Source organism: Lycium ferocissimum, chromosome 8 (genome assembly GCF_029784015.1).
Source record: "Lycium ferocissimum isolate CSIRO_LF1 chromosome 8, AGI_CSIRO_Lferr_CH_V1, whole genome shotgun sequence".
NCBI lineage: Eukaryota > Viridiplantae > Streptophyta > Magnoliopsida > Solanales > Solanaceae > Lycium > Lycium ferocissimum.
The window spans coordinates 51,594,819-51,619,055 of NC_081349.1; the positions used below are offsets into that span (position 1 = coordinate 51,594,819).

Below are 24,237 nucleotides of genomic sequence, written 5' to 3' on the forward strand. Positions count from 1 at the left end.
CCGTATGTTTAGCCGTACTTCCAGCCCGTATTGAGACCTCTCTGGACCAAATCTACGGCCAGACATACGGTCAGTATAAATTATACGGACCGTATATTGGTCCATAGAAGTTGGTCGGGTCAGAATGGAGTTATTAAATAAGGATCCAAGTTTCATTTATTTCATTTCACCTTTCACTCCACTTCTCTCTAAAACATCTCTCTACATTTCTCCTGCAAAGATTTCAAGAGAAATTAGTGTTCAACTTCATCAAACCAAGTGAACCAAGTATAAGAAACCCATTAAACTTCATCCAAGACAAGAATCTAAGTGAAGGTGGAACTAGGGTTTTTCTCAAGTGAAGTGTTTGCACCCAAAGTTCATTCCTACACCATATAAGGTAAGTTTTATGACATTTCCACGTTGTTTAAGGTATTTGAAAGTTGAAACACTTGGATTGCAAAAGGATATAGGAAATGGGTCATGAATGTGGGATAGTGTCACTTTTGAGTAAATGTTTGGATTGAGTTATGATTCTTGATACATTATGATTATAATCATGTTATAAATGATGTTGAGAACATGGGATAGATGTTGTATATGAACGAACGTAATTGTGTGATATGACCATGAATATGGATGAATTGAAGTGAATTGTGAAGTAAGGATAATGTAGTTGAATAAAGGCTATTGTGATGATGTTGTGAATGTTATTATTGATGTTTGGGAGTTGATATATGATGCGGAGGAAGTCGTATAAATAAAGGAGATGCTGTCCGATTTTCTCTAGCTTTAGTCATGTATGCTAACTCATCGATTTCCTAATGCTAGTATGTACTCTAATGAAGGTAGAAACGTGAGCATTGAAGAAGAGCGTGCAAGTGATAGAATAGTGAACGGAAAGGTATGTAAGGCTAACCCTTCTTTCATAAGGCATGGTTCTTTGACCAAATATCTATCCTTCTATGAACCTACGATATTCTCCAATGATCCTATCTCTAAAAGCTACTAAGCTTATGATCCTCAATATAATACGATTGTACTAAATTCCTTATATGACGAGTAATCCTTTACGGATAGATATGATGAACGATGATAGTAATAATGCTAAAGATGCTTATATGTATATGTGCCCATGTGTGGCTATTGTGAAACCCCGAGCGTATATGGCCGGGTAGAATATAGTAGATATATATATATGTAATGCGCGCGCACCACTGCAGTTGGGTACGGACAACACTGAGCCTTGGTAGGGCCAGGTATGTATGACACTAAGCCTTGGTAGGGCCAGGTATGTGAAACACTGAACCTTCGTGGTCGGTTATGCTATATAAATGCTATGTATATGACATCAAAATGAGTACGAATATGCTAAGTATATGTAAATGCTATGTAAAGATTACGTATATGTAATGTATATGATATGAAAATGAGAATGAATGGAAGTATGAATACGAATACGAATACGAATACAAAAATGGTTACGAAAGGTAAATGAGTATGGATATGGATGTCTGTACACGGATATGCCATAGAAATGGAATGTCCCTATGGAAAGCAAGTAAGTACTATGATAATGATACTATTATCTCCCATCCTATGTTATTTCATATGTTATCTATTATGCTTTCATATTGATATTGATCATGCTTTACATACTCAGTACATTCTTCGTACTGACGTCTTTTTGTTTGTGGACGCTGCGTCATGCCCGCAGGTGGCCAGGGAGACAGACTTGATCCATAGTCGCTTTATTCGGGACTACATAGCGAAGCTCCATTTCATTCGTGAGTCACAGCCTTTTGATATAGATTCTTTTGTGTACATAATTATGGGCACGGCGGGGTCCTGTCCCGCCTATATGATATGATATACTCTTCTTAGAGGCTCATAGACATGTGTATATCGGTAGATGTGTTTGGCCTTATCGGCCTATATTTTGGATATTATTTTGTTAGCCTCGTCGGCTTATGTACATTTATATGGGCATAGTTGCTAATGATGATATAAATGAATTGTTGCCCAACGGGATTAGTATGATGATAAATGAAAAGTATGATTTAGCTATGTGGCTCACCTAGATGTGATGTGAAAGTATGTTGAGAGGTGCCCGGGTGGGCTAGCACCGGGTGCCCGTCGCGGCCCTCCGGTTGGGTCGTGACAACATGGATCCCTCAAAACAAAAACAAAAAAACCTTTAAACTTCCACTGAATATAGGGAAAGATGAAATCTGTGGCTTAGTAAAGCAAAAAAAGAAACAAAGATGATGAGGGAGAACACAAAAATAACAGAGAATCTTACATATTTTAGGAAATAGAGTTGAATTTTGGCAGTAAAAGGTTGAAATTAATGAGCAGTTAATACAGAGTAAAAAAAGGAAGTGAAAGAAATCAGAAACTGATTTGAAAAGCACGAAATTAGGGGAGATGGAAGTTAGAAACGTATATTTAGGAAAAGGGGAGAGAGAGAAAGAAAAGCACTAAAAAATAGGGGTGTGGAGAGTGGTAAGTTAATTGGTAGAAAAGTGGGTAGCTATAAGTTGTAAAAATATAATATTATAGCTACTAAACTTAATTATTAAAAAGTATAGTTATGTTCCATAAATATGTAACATAGTAAGCTATGCCAAGTAAAATTTACTTATTTTAATATTTCATCTATTCCTTATACTTGTTCAGTCTGCATTTTGCATTCCCTTAAAAAAAATATTAAATAAAATTTAGTTTACTAAATTACCTCTATTAATTAGGGGTGCTAATCAGGTATTGTGTATTACTGATTCAATTTATCAGTTTTCACTTTGTAAATGCGCTAAATCGACAACCAAACCATTAAGATATTCGTTATCGGTTTTTGGTTAATCGGTTTAGGATCCTTAACGGTTCGGTTTTTGGTTTAACTGATAAGAAAATGCTCTATTTTTTTTTTTTTTTTTTTTTTTGCTTTCTCTTATTTTCGTTTTTTTTATATATGCACTACCTTCATGCATAAAAGTCTGCACAAATTACAAGCAGAAGCAAATTCAAAGACGTTATTACTAAAACAAACTAATTTTCTTTTTTCTAGTCGAGAGAGGCAGAGAGACAAGAGACCTAACTTGAGAGAACTAAAGTGTCGCCTAAGGAAATAAGGTCCTGAAATGAAAGTAAGAATTTAGGAAATTGGGTTTGTATTTAAAATCTAAAGCCACTAATAAAATTAGGAATAAAAAGCTAAGTTTAATATAATCTTGTTGGGTTATCAGTTTAACCATTAACTTAACCTCAAAACGAAAAACCGAATCGATAGTTGAATAAAAAAAAATTACAAAACCATTAACCCAATAACTTAATACTGATAAACCAATAGTATTTTTTTCTGTTCGGTTTATCGGTTAAACTGATTTTTGCACACCCCTACCATTAACTATGCTTTGAAAATCTAAATTTGACTATTATTAATTCATTAAATTTGAGAAATAATTATTTCATAATAAGAATTAAATTTTAAAAATAATTAATTTTATCTTAGTTTGCTAACATAAATAAGTAAAAAAGAATCTTAATTTGCTAACGTAAATAAGTAAAAAACGGAACTTATGTTTAGTACATTGTACAACTTATAAAAAAATTAAAAAGGTAAGAGTATTTGAGTTTGCTGGTTCTGCACGCTTTGTAGTGTCCAACATTTTGCCCAACTTGTATTATCATCCACAAGAAAATAGAAAAGTCTATAAAATGAAATTAAAAAAACGTAGGCAAAGCCGAAAAGTTTGGTGACTTTGTAAAAGGTGGGTCCCAAAAACGAAGAATTTGGGGATGAGAAGAAAAGGAAGAAAAAAGGTAGTGCTGACTCAGATAAAAAAGAGCCCCTTTCACTTTATGGAGAATCAAAAAGAAGAAAAAGTAGAAATACAAAATCTCAAAGCCACGAAAAACTTGTGGCTGAGAATTGTTTTCTCTATCTGACGTGGCATACCAGCTGAATTTAACATTTTCTGCACGGAGTCTGCATAAACAAGTTACTTCTCACTTTTTTAATTTATCAAAACAAAGTAAATGTAATAGAATTTGACTTGTCTTCAAATCAGCAAATTGTTTGATTACATTTCAAATTCCATGATTGATCGAACCGACTATGCTAAACTATATACGTATGCATTTTGCCTTCCTCATATTTGTTTTGATTAGCCAAATAAATCACTTTTATATAAATTGATTTTAGAAGTTTCGACAAATAAATTATTAATCTAACTATTTAGAATGACTATACTTATTTATTTATTCATATAGCAATAAATTGTATGTAAATTTTATATCATAATCAACCACCGCTCCTCTACTCAATTTTCAACAGAATTCTATCCAAAATACACCAACATAAGGAAAATTTAACCTGATGAATTTGATATTTAAATTCTAAAGCACTAAATATATTGATATTTGATTCTGCATAAAAAATACGTAGAGACTCATTCATAAAAGGTGAGATCCAACTGGTGATAGAAAACACTCCTTCCACCTATTTTAACTTGTCCGGTATTGATATGACACGCCTCTTACGAAGTCATACATAAAATCAATCAAACATACTTTAAAAATTATACAATCACTAATAATTTCTTGAAGTCTTTAACCCAATAATTAATAATGAAAACGAAATAGGTATGAAATGTTAAATTATGTTTTGAATTTAAAATTGGACAAATAAAAGTAAAAATCTGACACAAGTAAAAATGAATGAAAATATTTAAAAAGAAAAAACAGGTATGGAATATTAAATTATGTTTTGGGTTTGAAACACGACAAGTAATAGTGAATATTGATAAAAGTAAAAATGGATGAAAATATTTAAAAAGAAAAAACAGGCAAACACACACATATTATGTGTGTTTGTGTGTCGGAGGTTGTATGTGTAGTGTGTCAGATCTATGGGGAGTAACATAACATGAGATGAGACCCAATCCCCAAACTCGCCGGACTTGTTTGTTGGATTGTCTTCTCTTTCTTCTAACTTGCTATCTTAGGAACTTGAAAAAGTGCATACATAAAACTCTACACCAAATATGTCTGAACTCAAAGACAAAGACCCTCCTATAAAACTCTTCGGTAGAACCATTCAGTTGCCGGATTCTCCTCAACACGATGAGGATACCAAAGAAGAAGAAGCTCACAAGGTACTTTACTTTATTTTAAGACTTAAATGTTAGAATATAATCTGTTGATATTTCTTGTTAGTAATAATTTGTATGTGACTTGTCGTTGACTTCCCATTGGACTCTGCTTCACCTCATTCAGTAGCATTTCCTTAGGGTTTTGAATCAGAGAAAAACTATAAACCATTTCTTTTGGATTGAAATGGATTAAATCAATATCTTTAAAGGAAAGGCCGTGTTTTTTTAGTTTTTGTTGAAATTTGTTGATTTATCGATTAGGTCACATATTCATAACATATTAATTGGTGTCCCATAATTTTTAATGGAAAGTTTTTAATTTTACAATGGATTTAGCTTATATTCACTGATAGTGTAATACAATTTTTTTTTTTTGGGATCAGTGAAATTTAACATCGTATAGAAGGTGACTTGCCTATTTTTCAAGTTACTAATTCCAGTTATTATGGGTAGTTACCTGTAATAATCATTTAGATTACTTGATAGTGTAGAAAACATTTATACTTTTAGTGTATAGAAGTTAAACTCTGTTATAATTGTTCTGTGATTCATTAGAGTTCAACTTTGTTCTATCAATCAAATCTCTTTGTTCAACATCTCTATATATAAGATTTGTAAGGGACAATTAATTTGCGTGAACGAAGAGTAGTTTAATTTTGACTTGCTAACGGAGTTGTTTTACTTAATCTGTTATGCACCCGTATCCTTCGTCCTCCCTGGTTAATTCCTTCATGATATATAAACTACGATTGTGTCTTGTTTTTACCTCTGGCCTCAATATGTCTCGCTACAACCTTCACATATCTTCTTAAAAATGGAGAAGCTTGGTTGTTTCAATAGTTATAAGAGACTAGTGAAATCTTGTTGAACCGTTTCTGTTGAGATCTCCCTAAGTTTTCCGATAATTTGAATAGTTTAAAAGAAGAGTTTACCGACTCAATTTACTCCTCTGTGATAATGCATCACACATACAGGATGACTTTGGAGGAAACCTGGATGATGATGAGGATGAGATGGAAACTTCGACTGGCAAGGAGTTACCGGATCAGAATTCAGATCCAATTAAAACTGATGATAGTATAAAGGAGCCACCTGTTGATAATGACTGTTCAACGAGACCCTCAAAAAGTGAAGAAGAGCAGGTAGAAGCAAGTAATTCGCAAGAAAAAATCCTCAAAAAGCCAGACAAGATACTTCCGTGTCCCAGGTGTAACAGCATGGAAACCAAATTTTGTTATTTCAACAATTACAATGTGAACCAGCCTAGACACTTCTGCAAGAATTGCCAGAGATATTGGACAGCTGGTGGGACCATGAGGAACGTGCCAGTAGGTGCTGGTCGTCGGAAAAACAAGAACTCAATTCCACATTACCGTCAAATATCTGTCTCTGAAACACTTCCGAATGCACAAGCAGATTATCCCAATGGAATCCAGCATCCTATTCTTGCATTTGGCTCCACTACACCACTCTGTGAATCAATGGCTTCAGCTTTGAACATTGTTGACAAAACAGTGCATAACTGTTCACAAAACGGGTTCCATAAACCAGAAGAGCCTGGGGTTCAAGTTAGTTACGGAGCGGGAGACAGTGGAGATGACCATTCTAGAAGATCGTCCGTCACTACTACAAATTCAGAGGTTGAAGTTAACAAAATTGTACCTGACCTGCTAAGGACGAACTGCCATAACTTTCCACCTTACTTGACTTGCTATCCTGGGACTCCTTGGCCATATCCATGCAGTTCTGTCCCCTGGAGTCCTCCTGGTTATTGCCCTCCAGGCTTTCCTATGCCGTTTTACCCAGCAGCTTCTTATTGGGGTTATACTGTAGCAGGTTCTTGGAATGTCCCTTGGGTGTCCCCAGTTAGTGCTTCCTTAACCCAAACACCTCCGACTTCTGGTCCTGATTCTCCGACTCTGGGGAAACACTCGAGGGATGAAAACGTACTAAAACCCGTGAGCAGCAAGGAAGAGCCTTCAAAAGAGAGTAATCCTGAGAAGTGCCTCTGGGTTCCAAAAACTCTGCGAATTGATGATCCAGAAGAGGCTGCAAAGAGTTCTATATGGGCGACATTGGGAATAAAACATGATAGTGTTGATTCCATTGGTGGAAGTCCTTTCAGTGCTTTTCAGCCGAAGAATAATGACAACAATAGTGTTTCAGAAAACTCTACTGTATTACAAGCAAACCCAGCAGCAATGTCTCGGTCAGTAAATTTCAATGAGAGCTTATAAGAAGTTGTGGAATCATTAACATCAGACAATGATGGCTAGGCCAGGCAGGAATTCTTCAGCTCGGTAACTCTTAACTACTGTTACCTGTCGGCATATTTTGGTTAGAGCAAGTTCTTCACAGTAGTGTTGGTGAAAATGCAGGATAGATTCCTTCAATTTCTTTCGGATCGGAGTAGATGAATATCTAGCAGTTAATTCTCCTTTTTGTGTGGAAAAGAAAGGTGTTTTTTGGTTGATAGCGTTTTCTTTTTTCTCTCTCTCTGTTTTGCGTCTTAGTTGATGTACATACTTGTATTTGAGAAATGAGAGATAAACTAGGCTGTTTGTGTACCAAATTTGCCGTGTGATGAATAAGTTGGCAGTAAATTTAAAAAGTTTATTATTTGCTTAATCGTCTGTTGCGAATCTTACTAGTAATGCACTGCTACGGATGGACTGTCAATATATATTTCCTGAGGATGCTCTAGCGAGTTATTTTAGCTCATCTCTATGAGATGTATCTTTGCTTATCTGAAGAACCTTACCTTTCAATTCTTCCTCTAGGTGTCGGCCTTTCATTTTTGTAAATTAAAGGGTAATGCATAATTTAAACTCTCTGTGGTGCTTATCGATACTATTTTTTCAGAGGAAAGCAGAAAGGAGTTGATTCCACCCATACCAGTAACATATTTAGTTGCAGAGGACTATGGTGAAATGGAAAAAATAAAGGTACTGCAAAAGACACTTGATGCATCTTTATCTTTAGCAGGAGTTGATTCTCTAGTGAAGAAGAGACACCGCCATTTTATGGCCAACTTGCCAAGGGAAAAGGTAATGGATTAATTTACAATTAATCCACAAGCTTCATGGTCCTTTTCCTATTGATTCCAATACTTGTCAACCCATTTCTGTCTATGTGAACAAATAGAACCATAGAGCAATCAAGACCATGTTAACTGTCTGCTAGCTATGTAATGCCTCATTATATCGATTATATTGGGGTCTTTATGAATCAAATTATCCGTGCCCTTCGTCGCTTATGCTTTTAAGCCGTGGATTCTTGGCTTACTTCTTTTGGGTAGCTTGGGGCTTTAGTCAAACCTAAGCTGAGGCTGTCGTCTAATCTAAGCTTCATTTAAGCTTTTACTTTGTGATCTGGTTCTTGCACATATTTGTAGTCAGAAGAGCTATTATAAATTGGTATGATGAGTGAACTATTGTAATCTAAGTCATCTACTTGTAATGGGAGAGATGGAGTGTGGATGTGTTTTCTAGAGAAATTTCTGCTCCCCTTATTTTCTGGCATTCCTCTGGTTGTAACAGCCAAAATGATTGGCTTCTCTTATACGATGTTTATAAGAGATTCTTTGCTCAAATTGGTGCTGTTATACAGCAAGAGAGACATGCTGATATGATGCTTTATCTCCTCATTCATCAGTGTTATGTAGCAAACTCGTACACTGAGTCTAATTGGCTGGTTTTTTGTGATTTGGTGGGAATTGGTAGCTGCATATGTTCTTTTAATCAGTATTAAAGTCGGCAAAGTCGTCGGGAGTGAAATGTGAAAGTCAACTTTAGGAACAAATAACTTTATTAATTTCTATTTCTTGAATCCCACTGCTCTCCTGGTTACTGTTATTGCATGTTTTGGTTTTCTCCTCTGTATCTCCAAGCTGAACAGAAAGACTGATTGAAAGCGGCCGGGCCGCATTCTTGTTCAAGAAGAGTGTTAACATGTGAAACATTTTCCTGCATTAGTTGCACAACAGAGAGAATTTGGGAAACGAAGAATGATCTTATTATGCACTTGATGGTTAGTAGTTTTGTGTTCCTACTGTGAGTACTTCAGTGAGGGTTTAGACTTTAGTTTTGGTCATAACATGTGGCCATTTTTTCTTTCAACTAGTTTTAGATTACTGATGTAGCTACCGTAAAAGTAGATTCAGATATTTTCTGTTCTCTCTCTAGTAATGTTATTATCCCAATTTCTTTCAATCTCTCTCCTCAAAATTATATCTCACGATACACGTCCTATAACTCTTTTTAGATTGCAATCTTCATTATTTTGTCTTCTTTTTCAGAGATTTGGTTAATGCATTTGCGTTAAATGTATTTTCTTTTCAATTTCTAATTGATTTTTGAAAATCAATGTTAAAATTTTCATTATTTTCAATGTTGAACGTATCACAAAAGTAATTTAAGCTCACCAATGTTGAATTCACAGTTCGGTCTACTGTAGGTGTGCTCCTAAAAAAACTAAAGTTAATATGGCTGATAAATTTGGCTGATACCCTCAACCTTAGCTTCACCATCTAAAAGCAAAATGTGAATTACAATTAAAGTAGGATGAATTTGTGAAATGCAAAACAGAGAAGAACACATATAATTAAGCAAGATGATCCTTTCTTCATTGTTAGAACTTGAAAATTAATCATACAGATACAATCACAACAATTTAAACATAAAATATGATTATTTCCATTATAACGGGAATATGAAAAAATACATGCATGTTGATAAGGGAAATTCTGAAACTTGTGATGACAGTGAACTGAAGTATCGTTTATTAATTCGCTTGTGTTGGCATAATGACACTAATTCAGCATTACAAGGGCAGTGTTTATTTAGAACTCTAATCCAATTATGGTTAAGGAATTATTGTACTGCCAAAAGAAGGAAGAGAAAAATCCCACATATAAAGGAATTATTACACATTTAATCGAAGTCTAAATATAAGGTAGAATTGTGTGTTTATTTAGAACTTTAATAATTACGGTCAATCAATTATTATACTACGTAAAAAGAAAGAGGAAAACCCCAAATATAAAGAAAATCCATTTAAAGTCCCAAATATAAGGTAGAGTTGTCTGTTTATTTAGAACCCTAATTATGGTTGATGTACGAAAAAATTTTCCAATGCAAAGCGTAGCTAACGAGATAGGGAGTATCACATTTATGATAGAACTTTGTATATGTATATTCAACCATTGCCCAACAAAAGAAATATCATTTGAATTTAGGTTGATTTCCGATTCGGGAGTATCACATTTATGATAGAACTTTGTATATGAAAATTCAACCATTGACCATAAGAAGACATTTTCTCAATTTAAGTTGATTTCAAAATCTTAAATATTAGAAAAATAACTGAATAATAATTTTGTATGATGGAAATGATGGAATACAGGCATATGCAGCGGAGTCAGGATCGAACTTGCATGTAATATAGACAACACATAATCAAGATATTAATCAAACATAAAATTGATATTTATCTCTTGAAGCGTGAATGCAACCTCGAATCTAGCCTTCAAGCACGAGCAAAAATCATCCACGTGTTCATCCTCCAGTTCCACGGTCTTCTACTATCTAACCCGAATAATACCAGAATTTACGAAATTCGTGTGGGTGAATTTCTATGGAAAAGTTGAAGAAACTTCTAAAACCCTTAGCCTCCTTATGGAATAAGACCTCTATTTTATAACTACCGGTTTAGGATTTTCACCATTTTTCAAAACCTGTTAGGTCTTTATTTTCCATCAAGAAATAATATTCCATTTAATTCTTTATTATTCGGGCACAGCAGGGACCACATAATTTAATTAACGAGGCTTCCTATTATGGAATTAATTCAAAAAATCTGAATTAATCCTACCATAATAAATTACGAATTATTCCACTAAAAAATCGTAACTGCACTCCCCAGTTCATTTTCGAAATCATACATTAAAACTTATTTAACTTCCCATGTTAATATTACATATACCAATCAATTAAATTAAATTACTGACAATTTAATTTATTGACTAATTGAATCCTTTATATTTCTGCTTAACTTACATCATGTGACGGATACAAAATCCACATGCAGGGTTTTCACATGAGAATTATAAGCATTCATAAAGGGTATCATCAATCTCAAAGTCGAGACATGGATTCTATCGCTAATTATTATTTCACAAATGTAATTTGCCATTATCCAATTTACCAGGAATACATAGACCCGCAATTGAGTCGTACCTTTTAATAAATCAAAATAATGAACAAATCACATTGATCATAATAATTATATCAAGATTAAGAGTATAAGTACATTTAATGAACTAGAGAATTTGTTTTATATATTCTGTACAAAAATACTTATCTCTACTTGGTCCGTTCAATACATACAAAATGTACTAGCACAAGAAGACGGAACTATACCGTTCCCATAATTAAGATACATTATATTAATCTTGTGCTACAATCATACCGATGGCTTTGTCCAATTTTCATCTTAGATTGTGAACATAAAACTTATACTTATAAGAACCGACGATTTAATCGTCCGTGTATAAGTTAAACTCTATACACTAAATCATCTACTATATAAGTAAAGGACACACACAGCAGTACATGATCTATTTAACTCTTTATTAAACAATGAATAAATAATTGTTCTATAATAAATACTATATCCAAACACATGGTTAATAGTATATATCCCAACAGTAAAATCTATTTTTAGATGTTAAAAAGGCAAATGACATTTCATTAAGGGAATCTTGCTTTTATAATGATATATAGATAGATCTTGCATTACTAATACATGCATGACTAATATATGTATTACTACATACCTCTAACCAGCAATCAAACAACCCCTTAGCTTTTTATTGAAATCCGGATAAGGACAAAAAACTAATGACATGATTTGCTGAGGGATTTTGTGGCTGAACTTGTCAATTAGATAAGGAGGAACATTAATAAATCATAATATGTAAGGTTCATACATTCCGGAAGAAAATTTATTCTAATCGGTATTTATACCAAGTCAATGAATAACTGCCACATATTTTTTTACATATATTTTTGTGACTTAATCACAGTTAACTATTGCATATTTCTAATCAACATATATTATCTAATCCTGATTAACTCGTACCGTTTGGTGTGAACACCTTTTGTGAAATATTGAAGCAGCGGGTGGATAAGTTATTTCCATGTATTTAGCAATATCTTGTTTGGTGATTAAAGAGTGACAATCCAAAAAGGACTCTATAACCGAAATACTACTAGTCTTCAATAAATTAAAAGTTCTCTAAATACAAAACCCCATAATTTCATTTTCAATAACCCTCAATTAAGCAGAAGTCAACAAATGGGGCGCTTCATTTCTTTTGCATTTGTTATGGCTGCTTTTCTCATTATTGCCTTCTCTCAGTGTCACGGTTATCCTTTTTACTTTCTTTTTTTTTTTTTTTTTTTTTTAAAGAAAAATTTCCATGTTTTCTCTTGAATTTACTACATTATTGGATTTGGCAACCAAATGTGGACTATTAATTAATATGTCTTGGAATACTTCTCTGTTGTTCACTAACTTTGCTGTTTTTGATTGTGTAGGATTCGGTAGAAAAACATTGGGATCTTTTGGCCATGGACACATCCATAGAGTTTTGCTTGAGGTTCGTTCTCATTTGTTTTTTTTTTCTTTTGTAATATTATGTGTACATTTTCTGTTCTAAAAAGAATGATATTATTATTTGGTAATTGAAAGTGCTTTCAGTAAGAATAGATGTCATTTGAAATGATAGAATAATTGAAAATATGAGATCATTCAAGAATGATGAATAAATAACCGAACCAACCGATAATTATATACATAAAATTTATAATTATTTATATGATCACTGATTGAATTTGTAGTAGTATCTATATTATTTATAATATATAAGGCTGATGTGTATCTATATTATTTATAATATATAAGGCTGATGTGTCGCGGGTACGTGGAACAAAATTCGAGCACAACTTTACTTTTCAAAGCCCTTTTAAAACACAGATAAATCATTGTTGAAGAGTACCAATTTCAATTGGATTCGATTATTCCAAAAGAAATGAAACACTCTTATGTTCATATTTCTATATGAATACCGTTACTATTCGAGTGCTAAAAAGCTATTTTTATGCCTACTTCTTCATACTTCTAAATTATCTATGGTTATAAATTTTTCATTTTTAGCACTTATAGTTCCTAAAAGATTGAAGAATGGAAGTCCAAAATTGAGACCAAAGTTCAGACAATTCGATCCTCGTTCTCTGAAATCTACTCTTTTTGAACCAAAAGGAAAAATATGTTTTATGTGATCTCTAAATTTGTATTCTTTATTAAAAAATTTAAGAAAATGACATGTAAATTCCGAAATTCTTTATCAGATGGGAGGTGCATAATATTTTGATATTAGCTCATTTCATATTTTTTCCTTTACATTTTTTTGAGGGTCTAAAAGTTTAGGATTAATTTGGATATTTTTTAACAAAATATACAGGAGAAACCTAGGGCGGCGTACGTGGCAGACTATGACTATGCTGGGCCCAACGACAATCCCTATTCTGGTTTTCTTCCACATTTCCCTCCACTACCTCAGGACATGAATTGACCTTTAAAAGCATCATGGGCTTGTGACGAGTCAAGACAATGGGCTTTTGGTTATATTCTTTAGGTCTTTCATATTCCCTTGTTCATGTTAAGTAATGAGATTTTCAAATGTTTTTTTATGATTGTTTTCATTTTCTTGATGCTCATCCTCAAGTTGACTACCAAAAGTTTGGAATATAAAATATCTAAGGTGGATTCGTGCAGAAGTTTGTACCAACAGTACACTTCTTTCATTATTAAAACCTATAAGGGATTGTTGGTAGAGTGTATAAGAATAATACTGAATAGGACGTATTAGTAATGCTGAGATTAGTAATCTTTGGAATTAGTTGTCTTTGGGATTATGTCTTATCCATTGTTTGTTTTGGTGTATTAAAGGCAGTTTTGGCTTTAACCATGTATAGGTTGAAAAATACTACCAAATAAGGCCATTGATAATACCAAAGCTAATACATGCATTATTTTCTCTAAAACATCCTACCCAACAACCCCTAAGAAGCCATTTGACCCGAACGTTCCATACGACCTAACACAAAGTACTTGGTATAAAAGTTTTTACTAACTGACTTTTAAGTCTTATTGATCAGTGTATAAATGTTAAATATTTATTTTTAATCAAAGTTGATATTCATAAATAATAGGAAAGTAAGAAACATTTTACTTAGCTGCAGTTCGTTAAGAGTAACTATGAGTATGAAGTTGTAACATTATAATTGAATTATGATATCTTAATTTCTGAACTGTTCCCTTGGGAGGAGAGTAAGAAATATTTTACTTAGCTGCAATTCGTCAAGGCTACGTCTATTTTTCTTTAGCACGGAGTATTGAAATATTATGAATTCAAACTAAGCCTTATTGTCATAGCAGACTCAACCGGCTTGAGATTATTTCTATATCGTCTTGGGTTCCACTATAGAAAGTTTTATTTTAAGATTTTATTAATGGCTGAGTGTCCATTGGGACACCTAGTTTGCCATTTTTAGCTCAACTATTCACTTTTTACCCAAAATGTATCTTCGGCAGTTTAAATTGCAATGTCAGCCGACACTTTGAGTCTCATTCAACGGACCCTTTAATTTGGGATAGAGACACTTCTTCGGTTTGATCTGCTGATATAGGCTGTCCTTAATTGCTTGTGGTATAAAATATTAGTAAGCTCTTCATATGTGGCAATAAATAACTATAGAGTATGAACTGATTTTTGCATATTACCATTTTGTTTACTATTTCTTCTGATTGGTAAAATTGTCCATAACTGATATATAGGTGATCCTTTTAGTTCCATTTGTGCTTTCTGAAGCTGTCTATTAATGTAGGTTTTATTAATGTGTCACAAGCAACAAACGTATAAACATATGAAGAGGGACTCAAATTGGGGGTTTAAATTCATTATTTATACACTGTAAATTGAGTTAGTTTCAGGTGTTTATACAAAGTATATTAATGTAAATATGTAGCTATACTTTGTATACACTATAATTTGAAGTTGGTTTCATGGGTTTATACAAAACATATACATTATGAATACAAAGTATATTAATGTATATATATCTATATAATACATATACATTATCTATACACCTATGATACAGTAGTGGGCTAGAATAATACAGTGGGCTAGATTGGCTAGAAACTAGATGTGTAAGCGGTATATATGGGTTATTTCGCCTTTATTAATAACTTGTGAGCTTACAGCATCACCACCTTTGACCTTCCTCCAGATTACAAGTAAACACACCTTTATTTTCAGTATTTGTAAGTATATGCAAATTATACGTTAACAAATCTACTATATATAGCAAATATATATTCGAGATACACTGAAAATCATGTGCTCTTCAGACAATTTGATCCTCACATTTTCTAAATGGGTTTATATTATACACAATATCTGTAGGTAAAAGAAATTACACAATCAGTTCAATGTAACTGGATATAGCAGAATATTTTTTACTTTTGTAAATGTCAGAGTTGCTATGGATAATTGCTTTGTGTTATAGGTCAACTAAACCTAATAATTCAAAATGTAGCATAGTCAGTGCTCATAATTTAACGCTTTTATTGCTATTTCATGTTGAAACGGTATCTGTTGAAAGTTTTTCTTTATTTGCAAAGTAGTAGTACTAAACTGAACATGTATAGAATAAAATAATTGGTAAGATTTTAGAGTTATGGTAGAAATAAGAATATTCGAGTTTTCTGACCAAACCAAGATGTGACTTTTCAACTTCCCAAGGAATTTTATACTACATTTTACCATTTACAAATTAAACTTACAATAGTCTCGATCTTTGATTTATTTTTGAAGGGGGGAGAGGAGCCATTTCTTCCAAAGAAAAGATAAAAGAGAAATCAGAAGAAAAAGCTATTTCTCCATCATAATACAAATCTGAATGGGTAAGTGGTTCTAATTTCATGTTGTAGATAGATGCGAGCTTACCATCAAAAGTTGTGGGAAATTGGTATCTAGGGTGAATATAGCCTTTTGGATATGGATTTATCTAAACCCAACTTCAACGTGGAGTACAAAGTAAAATCTAATAAAATTTCAACAAATATTAGAGTTGAACCCATAATTAGAGGTGAATTTAGGATTTCTAGAATATGGATTCACCACTTAAGAAAAAAAAAAATATATATATATATATATATATATATATTATGTGGGAATTAATCCTAGTCCTTAGAGAATAACTCAACCTTCAACCAAGACACCATTACGCAAGCATTCATGTAGTATGGGTTACAGCAGATGATAGCATACTAATTTTAGAAAATATTTAGATAAAATATCTAGTTTTACAAAGAGATCATGAGTTCACGTGCCCCAAAATTAGTATACAGATTCGCCCCGGCCCATAATTTTGACATTACAATGAGCTCATACTGAAAATCTTAAAAGTTGAAATCATTAAATTTTAATCCTGAATAGTGTGTACTCTTTTATACTTAACTATAAATTTTCGATTCGAACCTTTGGTATGAAGTCGCCTGTGATAGGGAGCATTTAATCCTTAAAATAGAATCGTTTAGCTTGAATCTGAATTAATCAAACCTCAAAAAGGGTACTAAGGTCCCAATTTTTCCCATTAAGATTAAGACGTATGAATCTAAATACACATCTGGATATTAAGATGTGCATTAAGATTTAGATGTCTAGATGAGAATGCACATCTGAATATTAAAATGTGGTCTCTAGATCTGAACACTAAATGATTAACTGTCTATTTTCATTTTTCAATATCTGAATGTGCATGTGAAATTATACTATATCAATAAAATATTATAAAAATCTACATTTCAGCAAAATAAATTTAATTATTTAATAGAGAATAATATTTTGACTATTTATATTTGATAAAAAATTTAAACTATCTAAAATGCAAACTAAAATTTATCTATCATCAATATAAAAAAGTATTACTGTAATAAGGTAACATGATTTTTTATTATTATTTATTTCAACATAAGTTAATCTTTTAACCAAAAAATTTTTTAGCTAAACAAAAATCGTGTTCCACTTCAAACGCTCAAGTATAAGTTAATTTAAATAATTAACTACATCAGATCAAACTCTAACGTTCAAACACTATAAAAAAATTTCAAATAATGAAAATATGAAACTCTCAAGTATTTCCTCTTCTTTGCATTAGTTGAAGTGCAAGTTGTTCACATATATTGTGCATTATATACGAATCTTCAGTTGTCCACCTAGGTCCATTTGTTTCATCTGATACTTCTTCGTGTTCTCCTTCTTCCTCATTAAATATTAACTGAGATGAATCTTATTGCTTAAACAACTAATTATTTATACGCTCCCTCCATCCAATAGTCAAACATCAAGTTTTTAATCAAGAGTAACCAAACATCAACTATGACTAAACAAGTTGATCTAATAAGAAATTATAATTCATGTAAAATAATCCAGCCCATCAAGCACTAGACAAATAAAACTCATGTATAAACGATGTGCTCGTGCATAATATACATTGTGACAAAAAGATATGCCAAAAAGAATTTATACTTTTATTGCACAAGAACAACACATCAAAGTTCTTGTCACCCAGAAAATAATGTTTCTTATTACCCATAAGTTGAGCAAAAGGTTAGTCTTTTTATAACAAAAATATTTAACAATGCTATGTCTGCAAAATACCTCAATCTCAGAAGGTAAAGTTTCATTTTTTTCATAAACAGGGAAGCTAAAAAAGTGCATTGAATAAGAAGGAGGATTTCAAACAAATTGATACTACTAAATTAGAAGCTAGCTACTGCAAAGGACAAGGCTAGTTAAAGAAGCGGATGAATAAATTACCTCCTAAAGCGTATTGGTAGTATATAAATTTTCATATGATTGTTTTAGTTGTAGGGTAGCTCAATTGTTATACAAATCGCCTCACACCTAATCTATCTATATAAAATAAGAGAGGCAAAAGCATGGTGGAATGACAAGTGTCATCACCACAAAAGTCAGAATTTTAAGATACAAAATAAAAATATAAAAATGCAAGAGTTAAATAAAACTGGAAGGAGCAAATTTCAATGTAAAAAGTCAATATAAAAAAATAAAAACTGCAAATTGACACAGAGTATAAAACTAATTGAGAAACCAACAATTCCATACGCACGATGGAGTCCCAACAGATAATTAACTTCACAACATATTCAAAAGCAAAATTTAAAAAAAAAAAAAAAAAAAAACACGTTTTCAAATATGTTTAACAAATTGTCCATATTTTTAGGACACCCACTTTATCGTAGTTGTAGGAGTTAAATTTAAAGATACCTTTTCAAAAGAGTTATTTTGACCAAACAACAAGATAAATAAAAATTAATTGAAAGATATTAAAATTTAAAACTAATAGTATTAACAATTTTGGAGATAGTTACAACTTTCCCACTTTATCATAATTATAGGAGTTTTCATATTGAAAAATGCCTTCTTTAAAAAGACATGTACTTGTGCAACAACTGTTGCATCCTGTTCCATGGCAACAATTCTTTACTTAATGAAAAGAAAGTGAAGCCCATCTACCCAAAATAGGTCTTAACATCTTACTTAAATTTCTTTTTCCTCCTCGTTTCAGCTAAAGATAAGAATAGTGCTAGAATATGAGCAGATAAAGACCATATTGATAAAGTAATGATATTTGTTTCATATTTCAAAGTCTATAATTAATAAGAACAAGGTCCACTGCCTAACTCATACTTTATCATAGTCCTTATATTCTTTTTCAAACATCAAGAAAGATAAAGCCAAAATTCAATTCTTTTATCTCTCACGTGGTATATTAATACTCAAATTTCAAAATCATAGCATACAGATTGTGGACTTAGTAGTATGTGTAGTTTTAGCAATTTTTGAACAACTCGGATGCAAGAAAACGAGATGCTAAGTTTTTTGAGGTATTGTCATGGCAGTTTTGAAACCCATATATATGTATTTTATTAGCTTCTTTGGTTTTTGTTTTCCATGTGTATTGTCGTATATATTTAATGATTGTTTTGCAGGCTTATATATTTAATGATTGTTTTGCAGCCTGGAATGCATCATCTTTCACACAACAATTATATGAAGATAACATTTCGTTTTTGTATTTCATGTATATTTCAAGCGGAAGAACTGACGGGCAAGGCCAAGGTAGATTGTACTTACTTTTGGCATTAGTTGAAATATGTTGTGATCACTCTTAGGATAGCTTTATTTTTTACAATTGATTTACATTTATCCTTTTCAAATTTTACAGTTGCAGGAATAAGGATATCATAAATAAGAAGATTAACTAAGTCCAATGACTGGTTTTAATTTGTTTTGAACTTTTTTTTTTTTTTGGCAAAGAATTCATGACTTTTATTTACCAAACTGAGCTTTACAATGCAGAAGGAACAAGACTGAGCTTAAACAGCCTCAGCCTTTAGTTCTAATTACATTAGTCCCTCCCATACCTACACACTAGCAGATCTAAGTATAGAAATTTAAGCTAGTTAAGTAACTGCTATGTCTACATGTCACACTGCCTCTAAAGTGTACTTCTTGAATGATCATCCTCACTATTGCATCCTCAGTTCTAAGTTGCTGCTGAAAGACCTTAGCATTTCTCTCCTGCCAAAGATGATAGACTGCACCTGCTAATGTCATTCTATAAATCACTGTAGCACTGCCTCTTCCTTTACACTGTGTTACTGCCCAGTCCACTTCTTGTTGTCATGCCATAGGTTGCCTAGGAATTCCTTGCCATCTCAGTAGTCTTTGCCATATTCTTGCACACTCAAAGAACAAATGAGCTACTGTCTCAGGTGCTCCATCACAGAGAGGGCACTTTGCATCATCAATAATACCCCATTTAGCCAATCTTGTTCTAGCTTGCAATCTATCACAAAGGGCCAGCCGAAGTATGAATGTCCACCTTGGTGATCCCCTGTTGTTACATACCAGTCTCCTCCAAGCTACCTTAGGATAGTGTCCTCTTAGTAGTTTATAGATTTTCTGGATAGAGAATGAGTCCATTTGATTTATGTCCTTCTCCTGATACCCAGCCTCCACTAGACATTCCTTTGCTTTTAAAATCATCCTTATTACCCATGAGGCAGTTTTAGCCTCCATTTCCCAAATTGCACTGCCTTTGCCATAATACACATGAACCCATTTAACCCATAGCTTATCCTTCTTAGTGCATAAGTTACATAGTAACTTGCATATAGCAGCTCTATTTCAAGTCAGTATGTCTAGTATATTCAGCCCTCCTGCTGATTGAGGACAGCATAGTTTACTCCATGCAATCAGTGATTTTTTTGACATTTCAGTTCCACCTGTCCATAAGAACCTCCTGCAGATAGCTTCAATCATTTGTGTAAGCTTCTTAGGTAGTAAGAAAATCTGGGCCCAGAATGTTTGAATAGAAAAAAGTACACTCTTAATGAGTTGTACTATACCTGCATAAGATAAAAACTTGTTAGGCCATGTGGTGATCCTTCCTAGCATTTTGTCCAGCAGGGGCTTGCACTGGTTCACAGACACTCGTTTGGTACACAAGGGAACCCCCAAGTATCTTATTGGTAACTCCCCTTTAGGAACCCCCAGAACACTTAGGATTGCATTCTGTTCACTTTGAGCCACACCTCCAAAATAGATTGAGCTTTTGTCTAGGTTAGCTTTGAGGCCAGAGGAAATAGAGAGTTCATTAAAATGGTCAAACACCTTTTGTACTGATCCCACATCTCCTCTACAGAACATCAACAGGTCATCTGCAAATCCCAATTGTATCAGATTAACCTTAGCACACTTAGGATGAAAATTAAAATCTGGATCCCTATGTAAAGTCTTCAGCAGTCTACTAAGATATTCCATGGCAAGCACAAATAAGAAAGGTGATATTGGGTCACCCTGTCTTAGCTCTTTCTTTGCTTGGAAAGGCTCTGAAGGATTCCCATTTATCACTATGGAATAAGAAACAGTCTTTAGGCAATCCATAGTCCACTTAACAAACTGAACAGGGAAGCCAAGGCAGTTCATTACTTGTTCTAGGAAGATCCACTCAATGGAATCATAGGCTTTTTGCATATCCACTTTCAACATACATCTAGGGAAAATATTCTTCCTATTGTAGCCTTTGAAAAGTTCATGGCTAAGTATTATATTGTCTGTAATGACCCTTCCAGGTACAAAAGCTGACTGCTCAGGATCCACCAACCTATCCATCACCCCTTGCACTCTCCTCATGAGTATCTTTGAAATGATCTTATACAAGACATTACAATATGATATAGGTCTGTATTGTTTAATAGTAGAAGGGTGTTGGACTTTAGGGATCAAAGTTACTGAGGTATAATTAATTGGGTAATACAGTTCAGCATTATTGAAAAACCTGAATATAGCCTCTGTGATTTCCTCTCCAATAATTGGCCAAGTTTTCTTGTAAAACACTACATTGAGCCCATCCCCACCAGGTGCCTTCTGATCATCTATACTCATTAGTGCCAAGTGAACCTCCTCTTTTGTAACTGGGCTAATCAGTTGGAGTTGTTATTGTCTATCCAGTCTAGTGCCATTCCTCATCACCGCAGGCTTTATAGCTGGTAGTTGACTAGCTGCATCTCCCAAAAGGGACTTATAGAATTTTGTTACTTCCTGCTTAATAGTATCTTCAGTCTGCACAATGATACCATCACTATTTTGAAGACTTCTGATCATGTTAATGGATTGCCTATTCTTCATACTAGCAAAAAAATAGGATGAGTTAGCATCACCAAGTTTTAACCATTGGGATCTTGATTTCTATTTAAGAATGATTTCCTCAACACCAACCCACTTCTCTAGTTGCTTCTTCAGTTCCTTTTCAGTTTCAAAGAGTGCTGCATGCTGATCATGAATCCTCATTTGTTGTTGAGTGTTCTGCAATTGATTTCTAAGTTCTTTAATCCTTTCATCAACATTTGAAAATTCCTTAGTTTGTAATTTCTTGAGTTCTTGTTTGATCAAGTTCAATTTCCTCCATACTCTCTCCATATAGCTGCCTGGCACTAATTTTTTCTAACAATCTGCAATTACTTCCAGGAACTAGGGGTGGTTTGCCAGATGGTTAAAAAACCTGAATGGTTTCTTCCTATTCATTGACTGAGATCCTACCTTAAAACTCAAAGGGCAATGATCTGAGAAATGGGAGGTCAACATCATCATTTCCACCTGAGGCATATTTATAACCCATAGATCATTCCCAAAAGCTTTGTCAACCCGACTAAACACATGCCCATTAGTCCATGTAAAATCTCCACCTATAGTTTTTATTTCTGTCAAACCAGTATCCAGCAAGCATTCTGTAAAGTCAGTTGTTTCCATATCAGTTACTACCCTGCCCAAATACCTGTCCTCTTCCCCCAATACTACATTAAAATCACCTAATGTTATCTAGCTATCTTGCATCTGACCACTAATATCCCTAATGCCCTGCCATAAATCCTTAGCTTCCTGTCATTGATAGTATGAAGTCTATACACTGCAGTCAACTGGAACTCTAGGTTGGAAGCATGGATGGTAACCTTACCATGCATGAACTGAGCTTGCATACTTAGTGATAAAAAGGACACAAATCTTGGTTCCAGAGCACCCATATTCTACCTTTAGCACTATAGCTATAATTTGCACACCATAACCATCCTGGTGCAATTTTATTAATGATTTTAGCAGCATTCTTTTCTTTGACTCTTTTCTCCAGAACAACAATTAGAGTCACCTTATTCTCTTGTAAAAACACCCTAAACTCCCTTTGCTTGTAACTTTTATTTAGGCCCCTCATATTCCAAGCAACTATCATTTCTTAAACAAAGGGACTGATGTTGCAGCTTCTCCTCTCTCCCTGGTATTTTTTCCACCTTGGCCTACTCTAGTAGAGGATAGTGTTTCCTGTCTTTTCAACAATGTAATCCCTTTCTCTGTACTACTAAATTTTTGCCATGGTTGTAATATTGCTATTGATTTCCCTCGAACGGTCTGCCAGCCCTCATCTGCTGAGTTTGTTAACTGTTCTGGTGGTTGCGGCCTTACCGGTTCCTGCCTTATCACATTTGAGCCTTGCCCCAATTCAGTGTTCTATTGCTTTTGACTTTGGTCCACCCCCTCAGTGACTTTGAGAACACCCTCACTAGCAACTTGGTTACTAGTTTGTGTCTCTTGTTGCTGGTTCACTGGTTGATAGCTCTGCTTGACAATTGTAGGTTTGACAGGTTTACTAGCTTTTAGGCTTCCTATGCTCCTTTTCGTGACAACTTTGGCCAATCATCAAGCATACATTGCAATACTTTGGTTTCCAATCATATGTTACAGGTTGCTGGAATATTTTGCCTTTTGGATCCTGCACCTTATAGGAGTCGTCTAACGTACACTCTTTGCCTGGGTTGTTGTTGTTGTTGTTGTTGTTGTTGGATCCTGCACCTTAACATAGCTTGGAAGTTCTTGTGTAATATCCATCTCCACTAGAATTCTGGCATATGACACTCTATCAATACTAGTAGTACAATCATCTGCATAAACAAGGACCCCAAACTACTTCCAATCCTGCTTAGTGAATCTGCTTCCCAACAGTCCAACGACAGGTTTGGTAATTGAATCCACAAAGGTATGGTTTGTAAGATTTCCTCCTTGAAGTTAAAATCAGGTGCCCATTCTTTAGTGATAATAGGCTTTTTGTTAATGGTATGAGGTCCTGTTAGGTGGATAGTTTCTTTATCTTCTTCACTAGCAAACTGGATAATAAAATATCCATCGTTATGATAATAAACTCGCGGTTTAGCATCAAAACGTTTGATCGACACCAAGAATCTATCTATTGCCCCAAAAGTGGGAGAATCCCCAACAACATACAAGATTAGGGCATATTTCCTTTTCAGCTCCTTTCTCACCTCTTCTCTATCTAATTGTGCAATCTTCTCCCCATCCTGTATAATAGGAGCAATATACTTTAGATTCATACCTCTT

General features: G+C 33.7%; 2 protein-coding genes across 2 annotated transcripts; one reads left to right on the forward strand and one right to left on the reverse strand.

Moving 5' to 3' along the window:
• The first annotated feature begins 4,855 nt into the window (after positions 1-4,855).
• Positions 4,856-7,760, forward strand: LOC132068723 (cyclic dof factor 2-like). The gene is made up of 2 exons (XM_059462404.1): positions 4,856-5,135; positions 6,107-7,760. Exons 1-2 carry the CDS (start codon positions 5,025-5,027, stop codon positions 7,367-7,369), a joined length of 1,374 nt encoding a protein of 457 aa, XP_059318387.1. The 5' UTR covers positions 4,856-5,024; the 3' UTR covers positions 7,370-7,760.
• Positions 7,761-19,728: 11,968 nt separating this feature from the next.
• Positions 19,729-20,370, reverse strand: LOC132066468 (uncharacterized). The gene is made up of 2 exons (XM_059459776.1): positions 19,978-20,370; positions 19,729-19,869 (listed from the first exon to the last, which is right to left on the reverse strand). Exons 1-2 carry the CDS (start codon positions 20,368-20,370, stop codon positions 19,729-19,731), a joined length of 534 nt encoding a protein of 177 aa, XP_059315759.1.
• Positions 20,371-24,237: the final 3,867 nt, after the last annotated feature.